At 44.9% G+C, this 21089-nt stretch overlaps 1 protein-coding gene across 19 annotated transcripts in view; it reads right to left on the minus strand.

The window, feature by feature from the left end:
* Nucleotides 1–21089, minus strand: part of LOC139636235 (nuclear factor 1 X-type) — a 105270-nt gene that overhangs the window by 83385 nt on the left and 796 nt on the right. For 11 of the 19 annotated variants that reach the window (XM_071504096.1, XM_071504093.1, XM_071504090.1 and 8 more), the window contains exon 2: nt 14297–14380. In XM_071504096.1, the coding sequence (XP_071360197.1) occupies nt 14297–14380 (84 nt within the window). Of the gene's footprint in view, nt 1–10270; nt 10446–14296; nt 14381–21089 lie in introns of those variants that run through there. The other 8 variants (XM_071504097.1, XM_071504089.1, XM_071504106.1 and 5 more) reach the window with 5 other exon arrangements.

Below are 21089 nucleotides of genomic sequence, written 5' to 3' on the forward strand. Positions count from 1 at the left end.
CACCGTTTGCCTCCTCTAAGTACTGTAATATGGTTATGATACATTAGCATTCCTTCACATCAGCAGAGAAACCCAATATGTGTATATCAAGCATTTTAGTCAGTAAAAGAACAGAAAAGAAGCAGAAAGAGCCAGAAGGGGGGGGGGGGGGGGGTCCAGAAGATGGAGAGTCAGGTAAAGGATTAGCATTAAGAGGCGATGGGGAGTAAAAAGTTGCATGATGAGCAGCATTCCAGCGGACAAAGCCTGGTGAGTGGTGAAACTGTTTAAGATAGCCCGCGCTGTTCTCAGGAGACGCAGGCAGGGAGTTAGTAAAGTGGCTTTTAAGCTCACAAAATCCTACATATCCCAGATAAGACTGTGGCTCTTCCTGAGGGAACGAAAGAGAGGAGTAGTGGAGGGGGCTGGAAAGAATGAGGTAAAATGGAGGAAGAGATGGTTGAAGTAAAAGATGTAATGAGAGAGAGGGAGAGTATGTTGGGGGGGGGGGCTGGGAGGTTGATAGAGAAAACAGAGGGAGATAAGCCAAGGCAAAAGAAAGAGGGAGGCTTTGAAAACATGTAAGTGTAAAGGAAGTGAAAGCATATTTTCTTCAGATGAGAGCACACGTGAGCTCCGGTGTTGGTAGATCTGCCTCTTGCAGGGCAGAGAATGAACCCAGCGACACCGAGCAGCCCTGCCTGCCTCTCCAGCAGGATTTTATCACCTGAGTGAGAGGCAGCTTGAATACACACAAGCTAACGTCATCAATCTCTGCTCTGCTCTGCCACAGAAGAACCTGCACAGGCCTTTAATGCAGTGCTTTGGATATTGTTTAGGCAACAAAGTCATAATGCAGCACTGCAGGAATCACTAAGGTGTGCGTTGCATGAGCATGAATATTCAGACCTGTCAGATCTCTGCTGCAACACACAGACCTGCTGAGCTGCATTCACCTTTCTTAGACTCCTGTGGGGCCGCCTCTAATTTAGTTTAAATTATTTTGCTTTTTCATGTTTTTTTTCACCACTTTCTGCAAACGCACACTGTTGACTGCATGGTTCATGCATGTGCATAAAAAGACAGCAGACAGGTGCACACACACAGGCCAGAGAGCAGAGAGTCAACAACCAGGGGTCAGTTTTTAATCATCCCTAGTTTGTTTATTTAGCAGTGGTCAGGTTTTCACTCATAAACCTCCCAAACTCCATTGCAAAATTCCTCCTTTTAGACCCCAGAGAGAACATTCAAACAGTATTAATTCCTCTTGCTGGGAAAAGGGACGGCCTTTTCCCGGAGCAATCCATAACATCTGAATATAAAAATAAATACGAAGAGCGGGCGCGCTCTTAAACCCAAAGTGAGGAGGGAAAAAACCTGCCGGGAAGTTTGACGGCAGTGTATATTTTTCCTCTGTTCCACCAGTGTCTGGGACAACATTTCTTTCTGTGTAGTCACCCTCACTATGCTGCAGCTCTCTGCCACCTTCCCTCCTTCCATCTGTCCCGCTATCTTCTTTTTATTAATGTCTTGATTGAACCGCGCTTTTCTATCGCTGTCTTTTCTTCTCAATATTTACCCTTGCTCTCTCTCTCTCTCTCTCTCTCTGCTGGACGCCCCTGTGCCAGTTAACTCACCACAAGCCAGAGGGAGGACCGCAAGAATGCTTAAATCAGCATAATTAGGCCTGTGTGTACTTTAAACACACACGTTTCCCCCGAGCCTGGACCCCTGCCACCCGTACAACACTGTGTGTGCAGCCATGGCCCGTCTCTTTGAGTCAATAAACACAAACATATCAGCAGTCAGCCTCACACACACTCACACAGTATACACACACACACACACACACACAAATGCATATGCAGTACATGAGGTGAAAAATGATGCTGTATTCCTCTCCCTCCCCGTCTACTAGAAGCTACCTCCCTCACACAGCTGTCACACCCTGAGCCCAAACCACCGCCATCACCACACTAACACAGTTTGACCCTTTACGCTGCACAGCTGAGGGCGGAGGAGAGCAAATGGGTTTAATATGGGCGGCTTTGTGCTGAAAAGTTGCATGTTCGTTGAAAAATTTCCATAAGCAAGCCAGTAAAAATTAAGCACGAGCATGCACTAAAAACAATGGTCTGGATCTCACTGGGGTCTGTGGTTTTGTCCCACACACATCTGTATGTGTTTTAGGGTGCAGTGGTGCATTAACAAACAACTGCCTCCCAGCAAATCCAGGGTGCATATGGGGATTATCAGTAGTCATTACAGACCATTTAATAATAATCACCACCATCAAAAACGAATCAGTCCAAGCATGTGATATTCGGATGGCTGAGTGGATCATATTACTGAGGATGGGAACTGATTAGACAGTGTTTGGCATTTCATTTCATTTCAATTATCACAGAGGGATCCACACGCTCTGTGAGTAGCAGCTTGTTATTGTCTTTATCTGCCTTTTTCAGTGTATCTCTGTGTGAGATAAGAGTCATAACAGAGATGACACCATTGAACTTTCAGGATCAAAAAGGGAAAGTTTGAAAGTCAGTGACAAAGGCCTTCTACAAGCTTCCAATAAAATCACTACACTCCCTCCCTCAGGAGCTCAGACGCTCTCAGCTCCTGAAGAAGCTTCAGGTGCTGGACACCGCACTTGCACCAACACAGCCCCAAACACATCGAAACTCGATCTTGTGAATCTGTGAATAAGAAGACGAGTGGTGAACATGAAAGGCCTGGTAGCTGCTCAGCCTGCGGCCTCATACATTCATTACCACTCTCAAGTTATGCATGGAGAAGTGGCTCCAGTAGAGAATATGACTTGTGCTGCTGGCTGTGGAAGTACAGTGGTGTTACCATGGAGTTTATATGTCACTAAAGAAAAACACTGAGTTAATTTGATTTCCTTATTTAACATCATCCACCTCAAAAACAGATAAATTTTCTATGGCCTCAGATTACTTTCCTCATGGCCTAACACTCCAGAAAGTGATCAGAATACCATGACCGGTCGACTTAGAAAAACATTCTGTCAGCAGCATTTGATCAGAATGGTGTGATACTGTTTATATGAGGGTACACACTGAAAAATAGGCACAGAGAAGCCACTCTGTGTGTGTGTCTCTCTCTCACACTCATTTCTCTGTTCGCACAGCTGTGGATCTTGTGCAGGGTTCAACCAAGGTAAAGATATGGTATATTACGCAATGGCTTATAGATTTTTCCACCCCTGGCAAGCTGCCAGTGCTCTCAATGGCAGAGAGAGAGCGAGAGAGAGAGAGAGAGAGAGAGAGAGAGAGAGAGAGAGAGAGAGAGAGAGAGAGGATCAGAGAGCAGCACACTTTGTTCCATAAAGTCTGACTCACTAACTGGATTCACTGGCTGCTTCACTGGGACTGCAGGCCTCTATGACCAGTAGTTATACTGAGGAAATAGGGCTGAACAGAAGTTAGTGTGTGTGTGTGTGTGTGTGTGTGTGTGTGTGTGTGTAAGCTACTTAATCATAGTGGGAGTGAGGATTGTTGATGAGTGAGGATTGGAAGATTGTAACTGCATGTGCGTCAGATATACTGTATTTGTTATTTGTTAGGTCTGGTGGATATTTCAGCTTTCTCTCCCTCAGGCGATGTGGACCGGGGACTGCTCCACATTGGGCTGCCCCCCCCCCAATCTCACACACACACACACACACACATAGTGCAGGCAAAAAATAAATGACCTTAGGTAGTCATTCAACACAGCAGGGTGTCATGGCAATGCAGTCTGACCTATGTATTTTCCATTAACTACAATTTAAAACTACAGTAAACACAAGTTAAGGTTTCACACACAGAACAGCAGTTAGTCTTTGCTTCTGCTGTTTTCATTCTAAAGAGTCAATACTTCACTTTTTAATGCTTTATGGTTCGAGGAGCATGCAAACTTATTTTACAAAACAAAACAGTCATCAGTTGTTCTGTGAAATTGCACAAATAAATGCCTTTGACATGAACAACAAAAACTCTAATGTGCATGCATGACAGACATTTCACTGGAGACTACTTCCAAAATGAGTCTTGGAAGAGTCAGCAAGAGCGTCCAATCTGTTTTGAATCAGACGCTTGCCTGTCAGGATGATCAATCCGACTGTTTTCTTGATTTACTTACCGGGTACGTGACATGCATATGTTAATGAAACTTGTGCGTTTCTCATATCAGCCTTGTCCATATTCTCCCGCCTGGATTAAGAAGGCAGACATACTGTTCACACACAAGGCAGAGAAATGTATTCTCAGAGCTGATTTGGTCTGGATCTTGTGCGCCGAGGTTTCCCCAACTCTTTTAATTGGGCTCTTGATGCTCGACATAGGGTGTACTTCCTCTAATTAGCTATATCTATAGCGTATGGGAGAGTGTATGAATGCATGCATGTGTAAAATCCTCTTTTGAGCAACTCCAAACTAACTAAGAGCTTTAATTTCACGCTAGGCTGCATTGTCCCATTCAGTGGGGTTACCCCCACAAAAAAGCCTCTGAGAAAATCAAAAAGAACGAAAAACACACCAAGGGGCGACGGAGGAGGGGGTGGGGGGTGGTGGAGAAAGACAGAGTGAGAAGGAGCGAGAGGGAGAGACAAACAACAACAACAACAACAACTGAAGCTCATCCCTGAACAATACAGATCTCTCCCTAACCGTTACTTCTCTTTTAAAGGGAGCTAATTGAGGAGGCGGAGGGGGTGGAGGAAGAGGAGCAGGATGAAGGTGAAGGGGTTGTCTGTCCTGGGGCAGCTGCCAGTGGAGAGTGGTACGTTGGCTCTTGTACCTTCTGGGTTCCTCACGTTTCCCCTGTCTGATCATTTCATCACTTGCTGGTGAACTTTGTGTCCTTCTACTTTAAATATCTGTGAACTGCTGCTGCACCTTTGATTCTCAAGCCCGACAACAAATAATAACTGTGCTGCACAGGGAGGATATGCAATTATCAGCCGATCACACATTTATGTTAAGCACCTTTTTCCTGTCCCCTGCCAAAGATAAAATTGTATGGAGTGTGATGGTTGCAGCAGCGAAGGCTCTGCAGGATGATTGAGTCTAGTTAGTTTGGGGTTTGTTCTGCTCTCGTGAGGGACGTGTTCCCAGTATCAGCGCTCTGAAGAGATTCTGACTCTGCTGCTCCGCTGCCACACGTCTGTCTATCTGTCCACAACACACGTGAGTGTTCTGTCTGATTTCAGATGAGAGCGTGTGTGCGCTGTATGTTCTGGTAAACACAACTATATCACAGACCAACACAAGAGCGCTATAGGGGCTGCCTGCTTCCACTGGCCCCAGATCAGCCTAAACCTAATCCACACTAGGAGGCAGAAGAGGACAGGGGGGAAGCCACATGCATTCACATGGACACACACACACACACACACACACACAGGCCCATCCATCCAGGGAACAGCCACCTATTACCCTGTTGTGCCAATTGCCTCAGTTAAGCATGATAAATCCATTTTCTATGGGCGGTCAGGAAGACTCACAGATAAGGGATGAGCGGAGCAGCACAGCGCTGGATTCAACCACCTCCAAGACAGATTCACACTGACACACAAAAGCACCAGCGGACTGTCCGAAAGCTGCCTCGAGTTCTGCTCAGGGCCTCACGGGCTCTTCCACAGTGAATCTGAACACTAATATTTTTATTACGTACTCACATTTCATTCTTGCACAATGTGTGATTTCAAATATTTGATCTAAGGATTAACTTGAAGTATTTTAAAAACCTCTAGTCAACACATCCCTCACACAAATCAAGTCCGTTTTTTTTTTTTTTCCCATGTAATCAGAATTTACTCAGACACTGTTTAACGGACATGTTGTGCCATTTCCCACTTCCCTGCACTCTTTCCTCCGTCCCATCTCTCCGTCCCTGCCTACCAGCTCTCACTCTGGGCCAAGCAGTGTAAGGTGGACCTGGTCTGCCTCCAGCAGAAAGGATGAATAAGTAAAAGGAACACAATGTACCCCTGGGTTCTGCCTGCAACCCACTGCCTGCCTGCCGTCCTGGCACAGTTGGCAGGCCGCTCTTACCCTGCCTACCGTCCACCAGAGCAAACCTATTCTCTGCTGCCTGTGCTGTGCCTACCAACTAACTCAGTGTGAGCAGGATTAGTGTGTGTGTGTGTGTGTGTGTGTGTGTTTGGTACAAAGTGACACCAGTAAGGCTTGGTATGTTACCAGATCATGCAGGCCCACCTCGGCTTACACCCGCACCTCAGCCATCACCGTCCGGTCCCAATGAAACCAGAACCGAGGGCTGACGTAGGAGAGCCATCAGCCCACAACGGGGAAGGAGTAAGGAACACACATATATTGTATGCACGCACACACACACACACACACACACACACACACACACACAGGCAGCTATGACAGCCGGGTGTGGACTCAGGACTGAATCAATACTGGTGACGAAGACACAATAAAACTAATTTTGGTCTAAAGGAAGACGTGTTCCATTTAGATGATATTTCAGAGAACATGTTGTTGCTGTTGTTGTTGTGTGGCCCCCACACAGGACTGACACAACTGACACAGACTTCATGTGCACTAACACACAGACACTGTTCTGTGGAGATGATCACCAAAGACCCTGATCAGAAAACCTCCACATTCAGCCTCTGCAGCGGTGGGTATATGGGCGGCTGCAGCATGTATAGCTTTCACTGCGAGCTTTCAAGTGCTTTGCCAATCTGCACGGCTGAGTGAATTTCAAGGACTCATTTGATCTGCAAATCTAAAAACACGTTAGAAGTGCAAATAATCGGGCGCAGGAGCGGGAACGAGCAAAGCAAACAAAACTTTTTTTTTTTTTTTGCGTGTGAACTGTGCGGGAAACAGTTAAACACTCACAAGCACAGTGTTAAACATCTCGGAGTTTGCAGCAAAGCTGCAGAAGTTGGCAGAGTTTGAGAGGCGCGCTGTATAGGCTATTAGCAGCCCACATCTCATTTGGATAAGCGGGATTTAACTGGAGTCTGAAATAATTGATTTCAAAACGCAGCACATAAAAGTTTTAATTAACGACGCCTCCACGACCTTCAAAGCACATTAAAACTTTATGCAAATGCGTTTCCGTCACAGGGATGTGCAACAATGACACGCAGCCGCAAAATAAAAAAAACTCCCGGTGCTGCTTGGCACATGCATGTGCACCACTCGTGTCCGACCCACCAGGTCATTCCAGCAAAGCTTTTATCAGCATTAATCACACATCGGAGACTGTTTACAGCAGTTCTGCGTGTTTCCTGTGATTTGTGAATTATTTACATGGCTAAGATCTGTACCATCGGTCTGAACTGGAGTCACAGGGCGACAACAGGCCTGCGGGGCAAGTAGGTCCATGCACGTCAGTGTAATCCATCCATGTGCGCACACATTCAAAAACAACAATAATCAGCATCCAGCCACACAGCGTTTAAACAACCGCTCCAGACAAATTAAAGGCGGATGTTGCAGCAGCTTTAATTACAGGTGTGAACCTCCGAGGTGCCACTGACGTCCAGCAGCAGGATGCAGGGGCGGCTCTCCAGTTAATTTTTCACTGGTGTTATCTTAATATCCTCTAACTACAAACACATGCGTTCTCAAGGAGATATGAGAGAACACAAACAGTCCGCGGCGCTCGGCCCCTCAGCAGGAGGCGGGAGGCGCACGAACAGCAGCCTCAGCTGATCAATATGGACCGCGCATATGGACTCGTGTGAGAGGATCTGCTGCCAATTAATTTTAATTAATGGAAAGAAAAAGAAACTCGATGCGGACCTCTGCCTCATACCACCAGGCTTGGAAAATTATCTGTACTAAATATGCAGGAGGGCTGTTGGACGTATTTTACGCAGCAAATCAAATGGACTATTGATTAGAAAACGTCTCCCTCACTGGTTCACACTCCCGGAAAAGGTCAAGAGAAAAGAGAGAGACGGAAGAACAGTAAGTGACGTGGACGATCCTGGTGCAGCCGTGCACGGCTCCAGGCTCTGTAATAATAATCATAATAATCATAAAAATAAAGGAAAAAAAAGATGTGATGAGATGAACATTTGCATGTGACCAGTCTGCCCTGTGTGTTTGTGACAACTAAACAGAGCGAGGGAAACACGGAGGTCTGGTCTGAAGGCCTGAAATAACACTGAGGAGGAATCCTGCATGTTTTCCACGGAGCTCGTCAAATGAAGACTGTTCTGTTTAAGGAAAGGAATGATTACAATTCCTCTGCTACATCTCATGTGCTGCATGGCCCTGACGTGCTCTCAAATATATTTTGGAAAATATATAGACTACATGTAATGTGTTATATATATAAACAGCAGTGCTGAACGGAGAGGAGGGCGGCAGGCCGTGACCCCCCTGCATCTCAGAAAATTAGGACCAACAGGTCTGACGCTGAACAGCTGAGAGTTTATGATGCAAAATCATTTCACATTGTAAATGAATGTGTTCAAATGATGCGGACAGATACAGTAGCTCCTGACTAACTGAAGCGCTTGACCTCAGAAAAAAATTAAAAATAAAAATAAAAAATACACATCGCCTGGTGACAAACACTGACAAAAGGTCATATTCAGAATAGTTTTTAAAGAGGCCGAAACACTGAAGCAGAGCAGGGACTTCCACCGGCGTGAGACGTGACAAGCCGAGCGGCAGAGAGACGGACGAGCGGCGGCCTCCAGCTGGAGCTGCAGCGCTCATCTGTTAACTCTGCAGTGGCTGCACCAAATGTCTGTGGAGAGCCTTCTCATTTAAAAAGAAAACTTAAGGCCGCATATATATATATATATATATATATATATATATATATATATATATAGGTTACTTATTACGACCAAACACAGCTGCAAGAAAAACAAAAAAGGTCATTTACAGTTTGACCTTTGCTGCTGTGAACTGTGCTTTAATCTACAGATAAAACCACCTGCACTGAAACAAGTTATATTCTACACACACAGAAAATAGAGACTTTACTGACTGATGGAAAAAAACAGGCTGAGTGTAGATTGTATCAGGACGGCTTACAGCTCAACTTGGCCCAGTATTTTAATTGTTTAATATTATTTCTACTGTATTTTAACTTAGATATAACACAGTAATCTGAAGTGCGGGCCAGAGCCTGTGAGCTGATAAAGAAGATATTTCTAGAGTTTTTATGTTTAGTGCCTGAAGTGCGTGTGGCTCCAAAGGTCAAAACTGAGTCTGTACATTTGTATTTAATTACAAAAAATGTGAGCTGAGTATTCAGAATGGGTTTTTTAATTACATAATATAATTTATTATTTTCATTTAAGACAAATAAAGCAGAAACTAACACATATTCACCTCAGATTGAGCCATTATTTCAGAAGGCCTTTAAAATTACGCACCGGATAAAGCGCGGTTTTTTTTAAATATTCTTCTTCTTATTTGCTCTTTATGAACCGAGCCAAAGCTCCACGCTGCGCCGCCTTTAACGCAGCGAGCATGTCAATAAGATGTAGTAGTCCAGCTCTGTTGCTTCTGTAAAGGTCAACTCCTATTTTGTCATTAATCAAACCGCAGCCACGCAGCTCGGACACACGCCCCCCAGCCCGCTCCCTCTCCCCCCGGCCGCTCCGTTAACGGCCAGAAATCCCCGCTTCCTTCCACACGACGCGGCTGAAGCAGAAGAGACCGAACGACGCGGGGTTGGGAGTGTGTCCACGGTGACCCCGAAGGGCCCCGGCCCCGACCGGGGCTGGAGACCGGCGGACCTCCGTAACAGCCGCAAGTCAGAATCGCTCCTGATATAAAAAGACAAAGTGTCCCACAACTCAACAAGTCGAGTTACAAGTCGATGTGAGTTTTATTTCATTTGCCGACAAAAGCGGCCGCTGCCGCGGGGCGGTCGGAGTTAGTCGCCAACCGTCAGGGAACGAGCCTCCTTCCCCTTTCTCCAGCCTCCGTTTTATATAAAATAGATTTGGGAGAAGCGCCATTTTCTCTCCAAACCATGCGCAATGAGACGCGCAAGAAAGCCCGCTGGAGGAGTGCCATTAAAAAGAAAGGGGGAGAGAGGGAGCGGGAGAGAGAGGGAGGTTAAACACTATCGGGGGAAAGAGAGCCGAGCTGAAAAAAGGTCCTTAAAACGCAACAAATGACAAGCGGCGGCGCGACACACAACACAACACAACACAACACAACACAACACAACAGTGTGACCACACTCAGCAGAAACACACCGGAGGCGCACCACACCGGGGAAAGCAAGCGAAGAAGAACATGAACACGGCGGCACATTATCCTCATACCTGTGTCAGGCAGTACGGGGAGTACATGGTGGTGTCTAGAGATGAAAACTGGAGTAGTTGATAATAAAGTTGGATGGAGGTTCGCTGCGGTGCCGCATCGCAAAGCCGCTGTGGCTCAGTCCAGGCTGTAACCCCGCCTCACTCACAGTGAAAGCTCCGCACTAACTTTAGAGGAAAGTTTTTGCAGCTCTCTCTCCCTCCCTCCCTCCCTCCCTCTTTCTCTCTAACTCTCTCCCTCTCTCTCTCTTCAGAGCCGCGTCTCTCTCAGATCGACACAAACTTCACTGCATATCTGAAACAATCATTTTTAATATCAGAGATTTTTAAGGATCAGTGCTTCGCTAAAACCAAAGAGGAGTCGCTTGAGCGACAGCAGCTGTTCCTGCTGTTCTGTGGCTTTTAGTGGTGCACAGTGGTGAGTTCAGTCACCTCATCCTATTTAAAGTTATTCATTATATTCATATGGAACATCCAGCTATCTATTGATCTATCAGTTACATAGTTATGACTTTATGATACTTGATGTTATGGCACTTACAACATTTTTTAATCTTTTGTGGTGTCAGTTTAATAATCTAAAGACACCTCGTTAGACTCTGATGTTTACATAATCTTTCTACAGCAGACACACAGTATATTTTATAAATCCGTCAGTTATGGTAAAAGCTTTGCCAGTGAATACAGAGAAAATGTACATGATTGAGGGGGCAGATTTCCTCAAAATGATCTTTTTTCAAAATGATCTTCTCTCAACTTTCATATCCTTTGCTGCCTTTGCTTTTGAGCAGAATGCAGAAGCAGGCCCGAGCGTGACCGAAATAGAAACACAGGTTTTCAAATTTACAACTCAGATTTTTCTGTGGTGTTCTGTCAGCGAATCTGCCGGAAGGTGACACACAGCTTTCCACACACACACACACACACACACACACAGTAAACTAACTCAAGTGTCGTTAAGTGGAACAGGCCCCCGTATCCTTAACTGGACTATTTGTTAATGTGACTCAAAAGTGAGCCGTGGACATGGAGTATTTGATTCAGTTTACAGTGTCACGCCTGGATTCGAGGCTCAACTCTGTCAGCTCCACTTTGACTGAGGACGCTCAGTGCTGTGCGTTTTGGGACAAGGAGCTCCTCATCTGAAAGTTATAACCAGCCCTGTAAAATATTTACAATAGAAGAGAAAAGCATTCAGATATTCTTGATTTTTCTGGGGAGCTCTGTCGAGGCCTTCAGGGACTAAACAAGTCCAAAGTTATTACAACAAGTTGTAAATGTACTGTGTGTAAGAGAGTAATTTATTCAGCTGTGACACCTTTTGGATTTCTGTTTCTCTCCTGTTTAACGAAGTCCAAGTCATATTCTAGTGGACCGTATGTCTATATGGAAACAAAAGATACCTGAACTTGGGAGAAGTGGTCTAAACCAGTCTCATTGTGACTCCCATTGTATGGAAGCGATACACTCTGTTTCTAATCAGGCTTGGCTTTATCCTCGCCCGCTGCCTGCTCCTCAGCCTAATCAAACTCATATATGCAGGCAGAGTGCCTGCAATTATACATAAGCCCCTGCTTTGTGCATGTGTGTGAGTGTGTGTCTGCAAGAGCCTTGGGAAAGGCTTGCAAGTGTGTGTACAGTTCTGTGTGTGCATATGTCTGAGAGTGTGTGTTTGAGTCTGACAAAACGCATGTGTGTATATGTGTGTGTATATGTGTGTGTGTGTGTGTGTGTGTGTGTGTGTGTGTGAGTGCAAGGGTGCGGTTTGGGGGTTGAAGTCACCCCAGTGCTCGAATGCCAAGTTTTTCAGGGGGATATGAAGCTGCGCAGCTTTACGAGACCTCAGCCTATGTAGGATACTTAGACACTCACACCACAGACACACATGCATATAATGTGCAGTATGCACACACAAACACACACACACAGGCATACACACACACACAGGCATACACACACACAGGCATATACATACACAACCCCAAATGTCTTGTGGTCAAAGATACGCTGGCACAAGCGACCAGAGAAAGAATTAGATTGAGAAAAGAGGGAACACACTAAATAAAAGTGAAAGAAAGTGAAGCATATTGAGGTGTAGTCTGTTCCTTTCCCAAAGTCTCTGCTCCGTCCAAACCACACCCCACCACGGCACAGGCCCAAACCCCAAAGCCTTTGTGTGCTCCCTCGCTTTCCCTCTTTCTCTTTTTGTCTGCCCTCTTTTTTTATTTCTCACTGGTTCTTTTTAGTGACCTTTTCCTCCTTTTCTATCTTATAATCTTCTGCTGTTCTTCCTCTCTCTCTGCTGTCTTAATCACAGACACCGTGCCTTTCGTCTCCACTGGTTTTCTTTGTCTCTGGCTTCAGTCTGGCCCGAGACGTCCATCTCAGTATTCAACACTGGTGCTTGGCTGTAACAAACAAACTATAGCAACCACGAGAGTTACAAAACACTGACGCTCAGGTTTTCTTTCCAAACTCTCCCTCTCTCTCTCTCTCTCTCTGATCAAACAGTCCAGTTGGACCATCACCTATGAAAGCCCCTCGAGCGCGCCGGCTTCTCGTGGTTTCTGAGTCTATGTTTGCCATTATGAAGCACACGAGAAAACCATATGGTGTGTCTAAAGTTAGCATGTTGTGGTCTTCCATTGACACACAGCACTACCCATATACTTGCTGTTTACCATCGCCTGTGGCTAGGCCATTAAATATTGAAAGTGATGTAGCATACTGACACTGCCATTAGCATGCTAAATGTGTGAGACAGGTGGTTGAGGCTGCCTTTCAAAAGGCTGGAAATATGTGAAGGAAAGCGTGTGTGTAACTGTAGCGTTTACTACAGCGTACAGTGTAAATATTGTTTGAGTGAGCTGTTTGTGTGTGCGCTCTGGGAGGGAGCACGCCAGTCAAATGCATACAGGCATATGCAGTCAGAAAGAAATGGCTGACTGGCCGTTATGGCTAACAAGCATATCATACACAGTGTGGATCCCAGAGACTCTATGGATCTGTTTGCAATCTGAGTGTGTGCGCAGAGCAATGTGTTACGCCTGCTGCTTTTTATGTGTTTACTGTGAGCAATGGCTGCTCATACGTTTTACTCCGACTGGTTTGGATTACTGTGTTTCTACCACGTTTGAGTTCAGCAGAAAGAAAACGTATAGATTAATTTTTCTAGACTGATGTCATCACTCAGTAATTTAAGCGTTAAATGCAGAATTTCGTGTCACAGCACAAGGAGCCATTTTACAGGCAGCCCAACAGTTATCTATAAACTCAGTCTGAAAGATAATGTTTTTACAAAGATAGGAACGTGACCACATGCAGCAGACGTCAAACACAGAGAGCATCCTGCAAAAAAAATACAAATTAAAAAATATAAAAATCATCCATTTGTGTGATGTGTTGTATTTTGTCTTGTTGTAACTGGCTGCTGACTGGTGTAAAGAAAATGTGACTCTGCAGCCGAGCCAAACTTGTGACAAGCGTAAATAATACCCTGTAAAAATACATGTCACAGAAAAGTTGAGATTATGAGGAAATGCAGTGTTTTTGCAGGGAACTGCTGCCACACATCAACACAGTCAGACAGATGAGTTCAGGACATCCATGATGACATGTAGGAGATGTTTTTTTTTTTTTTTAATATACAGGAAATGGATATAAAAGTATGCTAACAGCAAAGTGTCAGCACTCAAAAATGTGGATGTGTTTCCTGGACACATTAACCCCAGCACTTCCAATTTAAGATCTGAAGAATGAAGATAATATAGTGGTTAACATCCCCATGGTGAAGTGTGACCGTGTAAAAATGATTCTGCAGCACGCTCTGCTGAGTCTTTTGTACTCCGAACACCCTCCTCCTCTCAACTGCAGTAAATCTTTACAGAGGAAAGAGGAGATTATTCTTAATGAACCGAGCTTGTTTGTGTGTCCAGGAAATACATTTTGAGACATCAATACAATCACAAGACAGATGTAGAGAGGTTGTAGTGTGTGTGTGTGTGTGTGTGTGTGTGTGTGTGTGTATACCCTATATGTATCAGACACGAGGAAACATTCAGGCATCCCTGGGCCTCTAGCAGGATCGTCGTTTACCAGGTAGGTGTCAGTAGCCTAAAAAACAGAGAGATGGTTATTTGGTTAAAATGTAATGAAATAGCAACACAGTCATTTTGTCATAATATTAACGACTCAGATCTCAACTGTGTTTGGCACCAAGTCACCAGAAATGCTCGCGTTTGCTCATCTAGCAGCTGCTTGGACCTGTTACTTTCTGTGAGGTTCCAGTAAGAAGAATAAATTTGCAATGAATCGTGAATATTAAAACATTTTATTCACTGAATTTCTTTCATCATTCACAAAAGATAATGTTGTATCTGACATTTGCTGTTCTTTGATAAACGTTAAGCTGCACTAGTCCTAACAAATAAAGCATTATAAAAAAATGTTTAAAAACTTCTGGACAGAGATTTGTGAACGATCACATCCTGAAATCTGGAATCATTTCAACATGTAATCAAAATGTACCTGTGCTGTGTGAGACAGCCTTATAACCCGTACCCATTTCTCCACAGAAAGCACAGCGCCTGCTAACAGCTCTTACACTATACATCCCCAGCCAGACTGTCTGTAAGTACCAGTGTGTATGCATGCATGTGTGTGTAAGTGTGCATTCAGGGAGCTTCATTTGTATTCTAAGTCAAGCAGGCAGGCAGGCAGGGTTCTGGCAGGGCCCGGAGCTGTGAAACGGGCTCTCCTTGCAGTTCTGCCGTTGATTGGATCAACCTATCCCACTCTACTTAGCCGAGGGGAGCCCAAATCCCACAGCCGCTGTGCCGTTCTGTGAAATCCTATTTCATTTCACAACTTTAACGGATAAAAAAGCGTGCACACACGCTTGTGCCAGCCCAAGACCCCATTCCACGTTTATGTAGCTGAACAGGAGCAGAAGGAGAAAACTGAGTATCTGGTTGTGTTTGAATGCACACACACTCTCACTCTCTTTAAAATATAATCACCTGCATGTATACACTGTATATTTTTTCCACGCCCACGTGCTCCCTGCCTCTCACACAAACACACAGCAACACACACCAGTGCACACGTGCATGCCACTTACGCAGACGCACAGACACAAACCCCATAATAAGAGCCAGACGTTGGCAGACCACACAGCCCTGAGTTGTGGTGAAAACAAAGGCTATTCATATCCTTCGCAATGAGAGGTCTGTACAGCTAACTCTCTTTCTCCCGCTCTCCCCCGTCTCTCCCCTCGGCTTTTTATTACAGATAATCTGCACTCGCAAACCTTCCATTTTTCTGCAATTGTGCGATTTCTAATCATCTTTATTAGTCCATAAACATGTTTTTTTATTTTTAGTCGCTTTTTATTGCCCAGGCCCTCGGCTCCTAAGAGGGCAACACAGTGCTCATTGTTGAGTCTCAAGAAGAGGATGAAGCCAGGAACGGAGTGAGAGAGGCCTGCTGATAAGACAGCAAGGCATTGTGGGAATGGGGGAGCAGAGTTTCTCAGATGCACACACACATTTATATGCTGAGACAAACACACACACACACACAAAACAAAATGCAAACACTCAAAGTCTGCCAGGCCACATGTGTCTGATAACGAGACGATGCATCTGATTGGCCGGCGGTCAGAATAATGGCCAGGATCCACGGCACCTGTGTGGGGATCCGCACCGGGGCGGGCCTGCCGACTACCAGCAAGCAGACCACAATGCATCAGGTGTGCTGGAGCCGCTGTGATTGGCTATCCCCAGCCAGAAACAAGGTCAGGTGCACTAGCAAGCCTCCTCTGATTGGTTGAGCTGGACCCAAAAAGCTCCGGGTGGGAAAGAGCTGTTTTCATTGGCTGCTTCTGCCTCATTCTGCTGGTGAATGGGTGTTTGGGTGGATGGCACTGGGACAGCTGGTTCAACTGAGAGTGTGTGAGATAACATGCTGCCTATTTCAGAATATCTGTAGCATAAATGTAGCTCGTCATATACAGAGAATCTCAATATTACTCATCCTTTAACCTGAGGAGCTCTTTCAAACAATATAAACACACACACACACACACACACACACACACACACACACACACAAACCATCATCTGCGCTGCAACAATAGATCATTTGCTCTCATTCCATATCAACCGGCCAACAAAGATGAATATAATGTCTCTTTATGTTGTCAGCCACAGAAACAGGTGCTGATGAACCACAATCCCATTGTGCAACAGCGACTAACATGAAGCTAATGAATAGGCTAAGCTCTGTACCTGCCACTGGGGAGGCCATACTGACTCCCTTTGTAGTAAACCCCAAAAAAACTCCAGGCCCCCAAACGCTCTCTCCTGCAGCAGTGTATGAATTATATATTGTACTATATATATAGAACATATGCCCAGCCCATATGGCCAGCCCTGAGCAAAAAAATCTCAAAGCCCTTCTTAATTAACATTTTAGAGGGAAGATTCGGAGGCGGGAGATTGAGTCAGTGACCTATTTGGAGTCCATCATCGCCCAATGCAAATGTGTTAATTGAGACAGATTTTCCCACTCCACAAATATGTGGAGTCGAGGATGTGATGGAGGTTTTTTTTCTTTTTGTCTGCGCCATCTGATCTAAGGTAGGGGTATAGGCTGTGTTTAAACTGTCTCTCCTGCTTCCTCCACTGACAAAGGAAAAGACTCTTTCACTTTCTCCCTCACTATCTCTTTCTTTCTTTCCTTGGCTCACTCTCTTGCTCTCTCTCTCTCTCTCTGGGTATATGTGTTGACGACCATATGGCCAAATTCTTTGGAGGTGAGATCTCCAAAACCTGCTCACACACTTGCACACACACACACACGCACACACACACCTCCACAGAGCTTTGTGTATGAAAGGCCCTGATGGTGGAATTTGTTCTCAGATGGCTCCATTTTAAAGCACATGAATGGCAACATATCAATGATCCGCCTCTCTATCTTTCTGTCTCTCTCACATTAACAGTTGCACACAAGCACACACACTTACACACTAATTCGCCACCTACACACAAAAACTTCCACTGCTCACACACCTGGTGCAGAGCTCTCCCTTGTTTCCAGAAGCCATTTATTCTGGCTGCTGCACACTCATCCACCACATCAACCGTCATCGCCGTCACGCCACCTTTTAAAATCCATAATTATTATCACCACCATTGTGTCTTAAACATGTTTTTATCATCACGATTTGGTGGCTGAAAATAATGTTGCCAAGTTTAAGGCACAGGATGAAAATGAGGGGGGAGGGGGGTGAGGAGAGTGAGAGAGAAAGAGAGAGTCCAGCCAACCTGCATGAGATGGCAACCACTTCAAAGACGCCGGGCCGCACCGGCGATCTGTTCCACGGCGTGTGAGGGGTGTATGAAAGGCAGAAATGGCCGCCGTGTGAGTCCCTGCCAAAGCTACCTCAGGGAGAAATGTTGGAAAAATACGATTTTTCACACAGCTATCTCAGGGGGAGAAGGGAAAACGGGGGGAATAAGACAGAAGATGAGAAACTGAGGGGCTGCATTAAAAAAAGAAGGCTAGATGGATGGCTGAGCAGAGTGGGGCTAATTATTTCACTCCACTTGTGGGTCCTGAAGGTTTTGTTGGGTCAGAAGTACAGCCAAGATGCAGTGCTGAAGATTGCATTTGGCTTAATTGTGCAGTTGTGTTTAACACAATAGTAAACGGTGGGATTCTGGAGAAGGCAGGAGGCCCACGGTGTGAACAGTTTCTGTTAAGCAGGCCTGACTGCAGGAGGCAGGAGTATAAAATCATTTCAGATGACTTAAGCAAAAAAACATTCCACTTTTGCCGGAAGTTAAACTGTGTGTGTGTTTTGTGTGTGTTTGTGTGTGTGGTTCAAATTAAAGGTGCTTGCAGTGTATGCAAATCAGCTGGGTGAGGTTAAACTTCTGAGTAAGAGATGTGAAACTATTCCTGCCCTGACAACAGTCGTCTTGAGTCCATGTAAAAAACAAAACTAAAAAAAAAAAAAATTAAAAAATATATATCCTTTCACCGCAACTGTTACGTGAAACAAGTTTGAACAGAGCGCACACTGTGACACACCCCAAGACTCGCGGGGCCTGGCACCTCGCCTGTCAACTACTGATCTTGCTCGACAGGCTCGGCTATGGACTGTGGCCTTTAGATAATACTGTGCCAATTGTAACACTGAACTTCGCGGGCTGTAACATTTTGCTGCCACACTGCTTGCACCGTACGCAGCCTCCATACACTAGGTAACCCAACGCCACTGGCACCTCTGTCCCTACAGGGATCCTTACTCTAGCTTTTTCTTTTTTCTCTAAATGGCCAAACCACACTCAGTTAAGGCCCAGCCGCACTGGCTAAGTGCATTTAACAATGAGGTTTGTGCTGGTACAATCAGCCCTTTGTGTCACACAAGGACTGATCCATGGGGAGATTTTCTTGTGGTTATGGTTCTAATACGGCAGAGTTTACCACAAAGACCAGGAAGCATAGAGTTACATTACAACACACACACACACACACACACACACACACACACACACACACACACACACACACACACACTCAGGATGACTCAATAAGGCAGTGTGTTGAGCCCATTTCAAATGTCTCACCCACTTCCAACTAAACTGAAATGATACTCTAAAAATTTATTTAATAATATGGTAAGGTTCACGCCCACCTCGCTGCTTGGCTCCAATAACAGCCTTGGCTTTTATTTGACTGACAGGTTCTGTGGTTGGCAGGTTTTTCTCTGCAACAACCACAGTGCAACCAACTGTAAAATTATAGACCCACTATCAAAACAAAGTGAGGATTGTAATATCACTGCCAATTATGAAACATCATCTAATGGTGCGTTTACCTTAAAAAGTATAGACAGGTAATTGAGCAGCTGACATCACAAAGCACATGTTACCTGCTGTTTGGCGGTTTGAGCTGCCTGAGGCCTGTCTGTGCACAGGTATGACCGTGTCTCATCTCCTCACCCCCCCATAATAAAGTAAAACCCTTGGAAATGTGTTGATGTGACAGAGTGTGTGGACAATATGTCAGTCATCTGAGGGACAGAAATAAAGTTGGCTGCTGGGGTTAAATGAGCTCAGGCAGACTAAATGAAAACTTGTCACTAACGCTCTGAATAATATTGCTGTAATAAAAAATGCTTATTGTTAGTGACATTTAATTTCCCCTCCACTCTGAACTGAAATAAAACCTCCTGAATGATAACACACAACACCTCTGGCAAAACAAATGAAAAGCATCCTCAGGATATCCTGCATAATCGTGACTATAAATAAATAATCATTTTCATTTACATTGTTTTATCACCGATTGCACATATTGTTATTTATTGCTTTGCTATTTGATTTTTTTATTGTGCAGTGTGTGTTGTTTTTATTGGTGAGACAATGCTAGGGCCACACACACACACACACATACACACACACACACACACACACACACACACACACACACACACACACACACACACACACACCGCTGTTTTAAATTTAATTCCAGGTCGACTTCAAGTCTGTATAAATATTTTTATTTTATTTTTAGGGTCCAGTGATTTGTGTGAGCCTTTTTTGTGTGACAGTATTGTTAAGAGCCACATTACTGGTGCAATAGGAATATTGTGTTGTTAATGAAATGTTGATGAATTTGTGATGATGTGTGAACTGTATTGTTGTGTTGTGTTTTCTCTCTCAACAAAACTGTCCATTGACACGTTAAAATACTTTTTATAAAAAGCACAAGCTCAACACATCAACACTGAGAGCTGTGCCACATCACAACACACAGGACACACAACCACAGCCACACTTACAGCCGGGGCCACAGTAAAAGATCAGTTATAATGTAGGTCACCATTTTAACCCTTTGCGACTTTAATTTTAGGTGATTATAAATCAGAAGCTCCGCGGTGCAGGATGGTGGAGACTGATTCAGAGAGAGAAATCAGCTGATGCACCGAGAAAAAGCCAAAAATAAGAGAAACGTTTCAGAGAGACGGTGTTTAAAGATTCTTCCCTCTGATTTCAGCATCAACGTTAAAGCTACGGAGGCGCTTTCATGGCGCGTTTGTTCTGGGGGCACAAAGACGGTCCCTGCCCCCCCCCCGTAGTCGCTATAAAGTGTCATCAACTACGTAAATGAAGTGCCCATTGATAAAAAAACAGCAGCGGCCTCACACAGAAAAGACACAGACCCGGTGCAGCTCCATCATCATCACCACCACCATCCTCATCCTCAAACTCGCGGTCATAAATTCCGCCCACAGACCGACTCTGTTCACCGGCGATTCACGTGCGTTATTCTGTGTGATCGGATTCAGCCTCTGCTCTGAGGGGGTTTAAGGCGAGAGACAAGAAGACAAGACAAGTCCAGACTTCAGAAACACAGGGTTGCGTTCAAATGCTCTGTTGAGGAGCAGGAAACACGGGGAAATCTGCATATTGTTGTTTTTCAGAATTTGGTCAATCAGAGGGAGTTTACATGGTTCAAAATGATCAAATTTGGCAGGTGAGCCAAGTGCTTACTTTTACACATAACACACACCCCCTCTGTCTTCACACACACACACACACACACACACACACACACACACTAGCAGGTGTGTTGTCATCTATGGCCTACGTGAATAAAACTCGGCCCTGATCTTTCACGAAGAAGAAGCTAAACCCGCCGCAGGGACGCGGTTAAACAACGAGCAGTGTTCAGTTTATTTCCAGCCCTTCAGACTTCAGCCTATAGAGCCGGACAGAGGGGAACTATTGAGTTACACAGCACGTAC

The sequence above is a fragment of the Trachinotus anak genome, unplaced genomic scaffold, assembly GCF_046630095.1.
Source record: "Trachinotus anak isolate AG129_WGS33_773 ecotype Australia unplaced genomic scaffold, CSIRO_AGI_Tana_v1 ptg000019l, whole genome shotgun sequence".
In the NCBI taxonomy this organism is placed as follows: domain Eukaryota; kingdom Metazoa; phylum Chordata; class Actinopteri; order Carangiformes; family Carangidae; genus Trachinotus; species Trachinotus anak.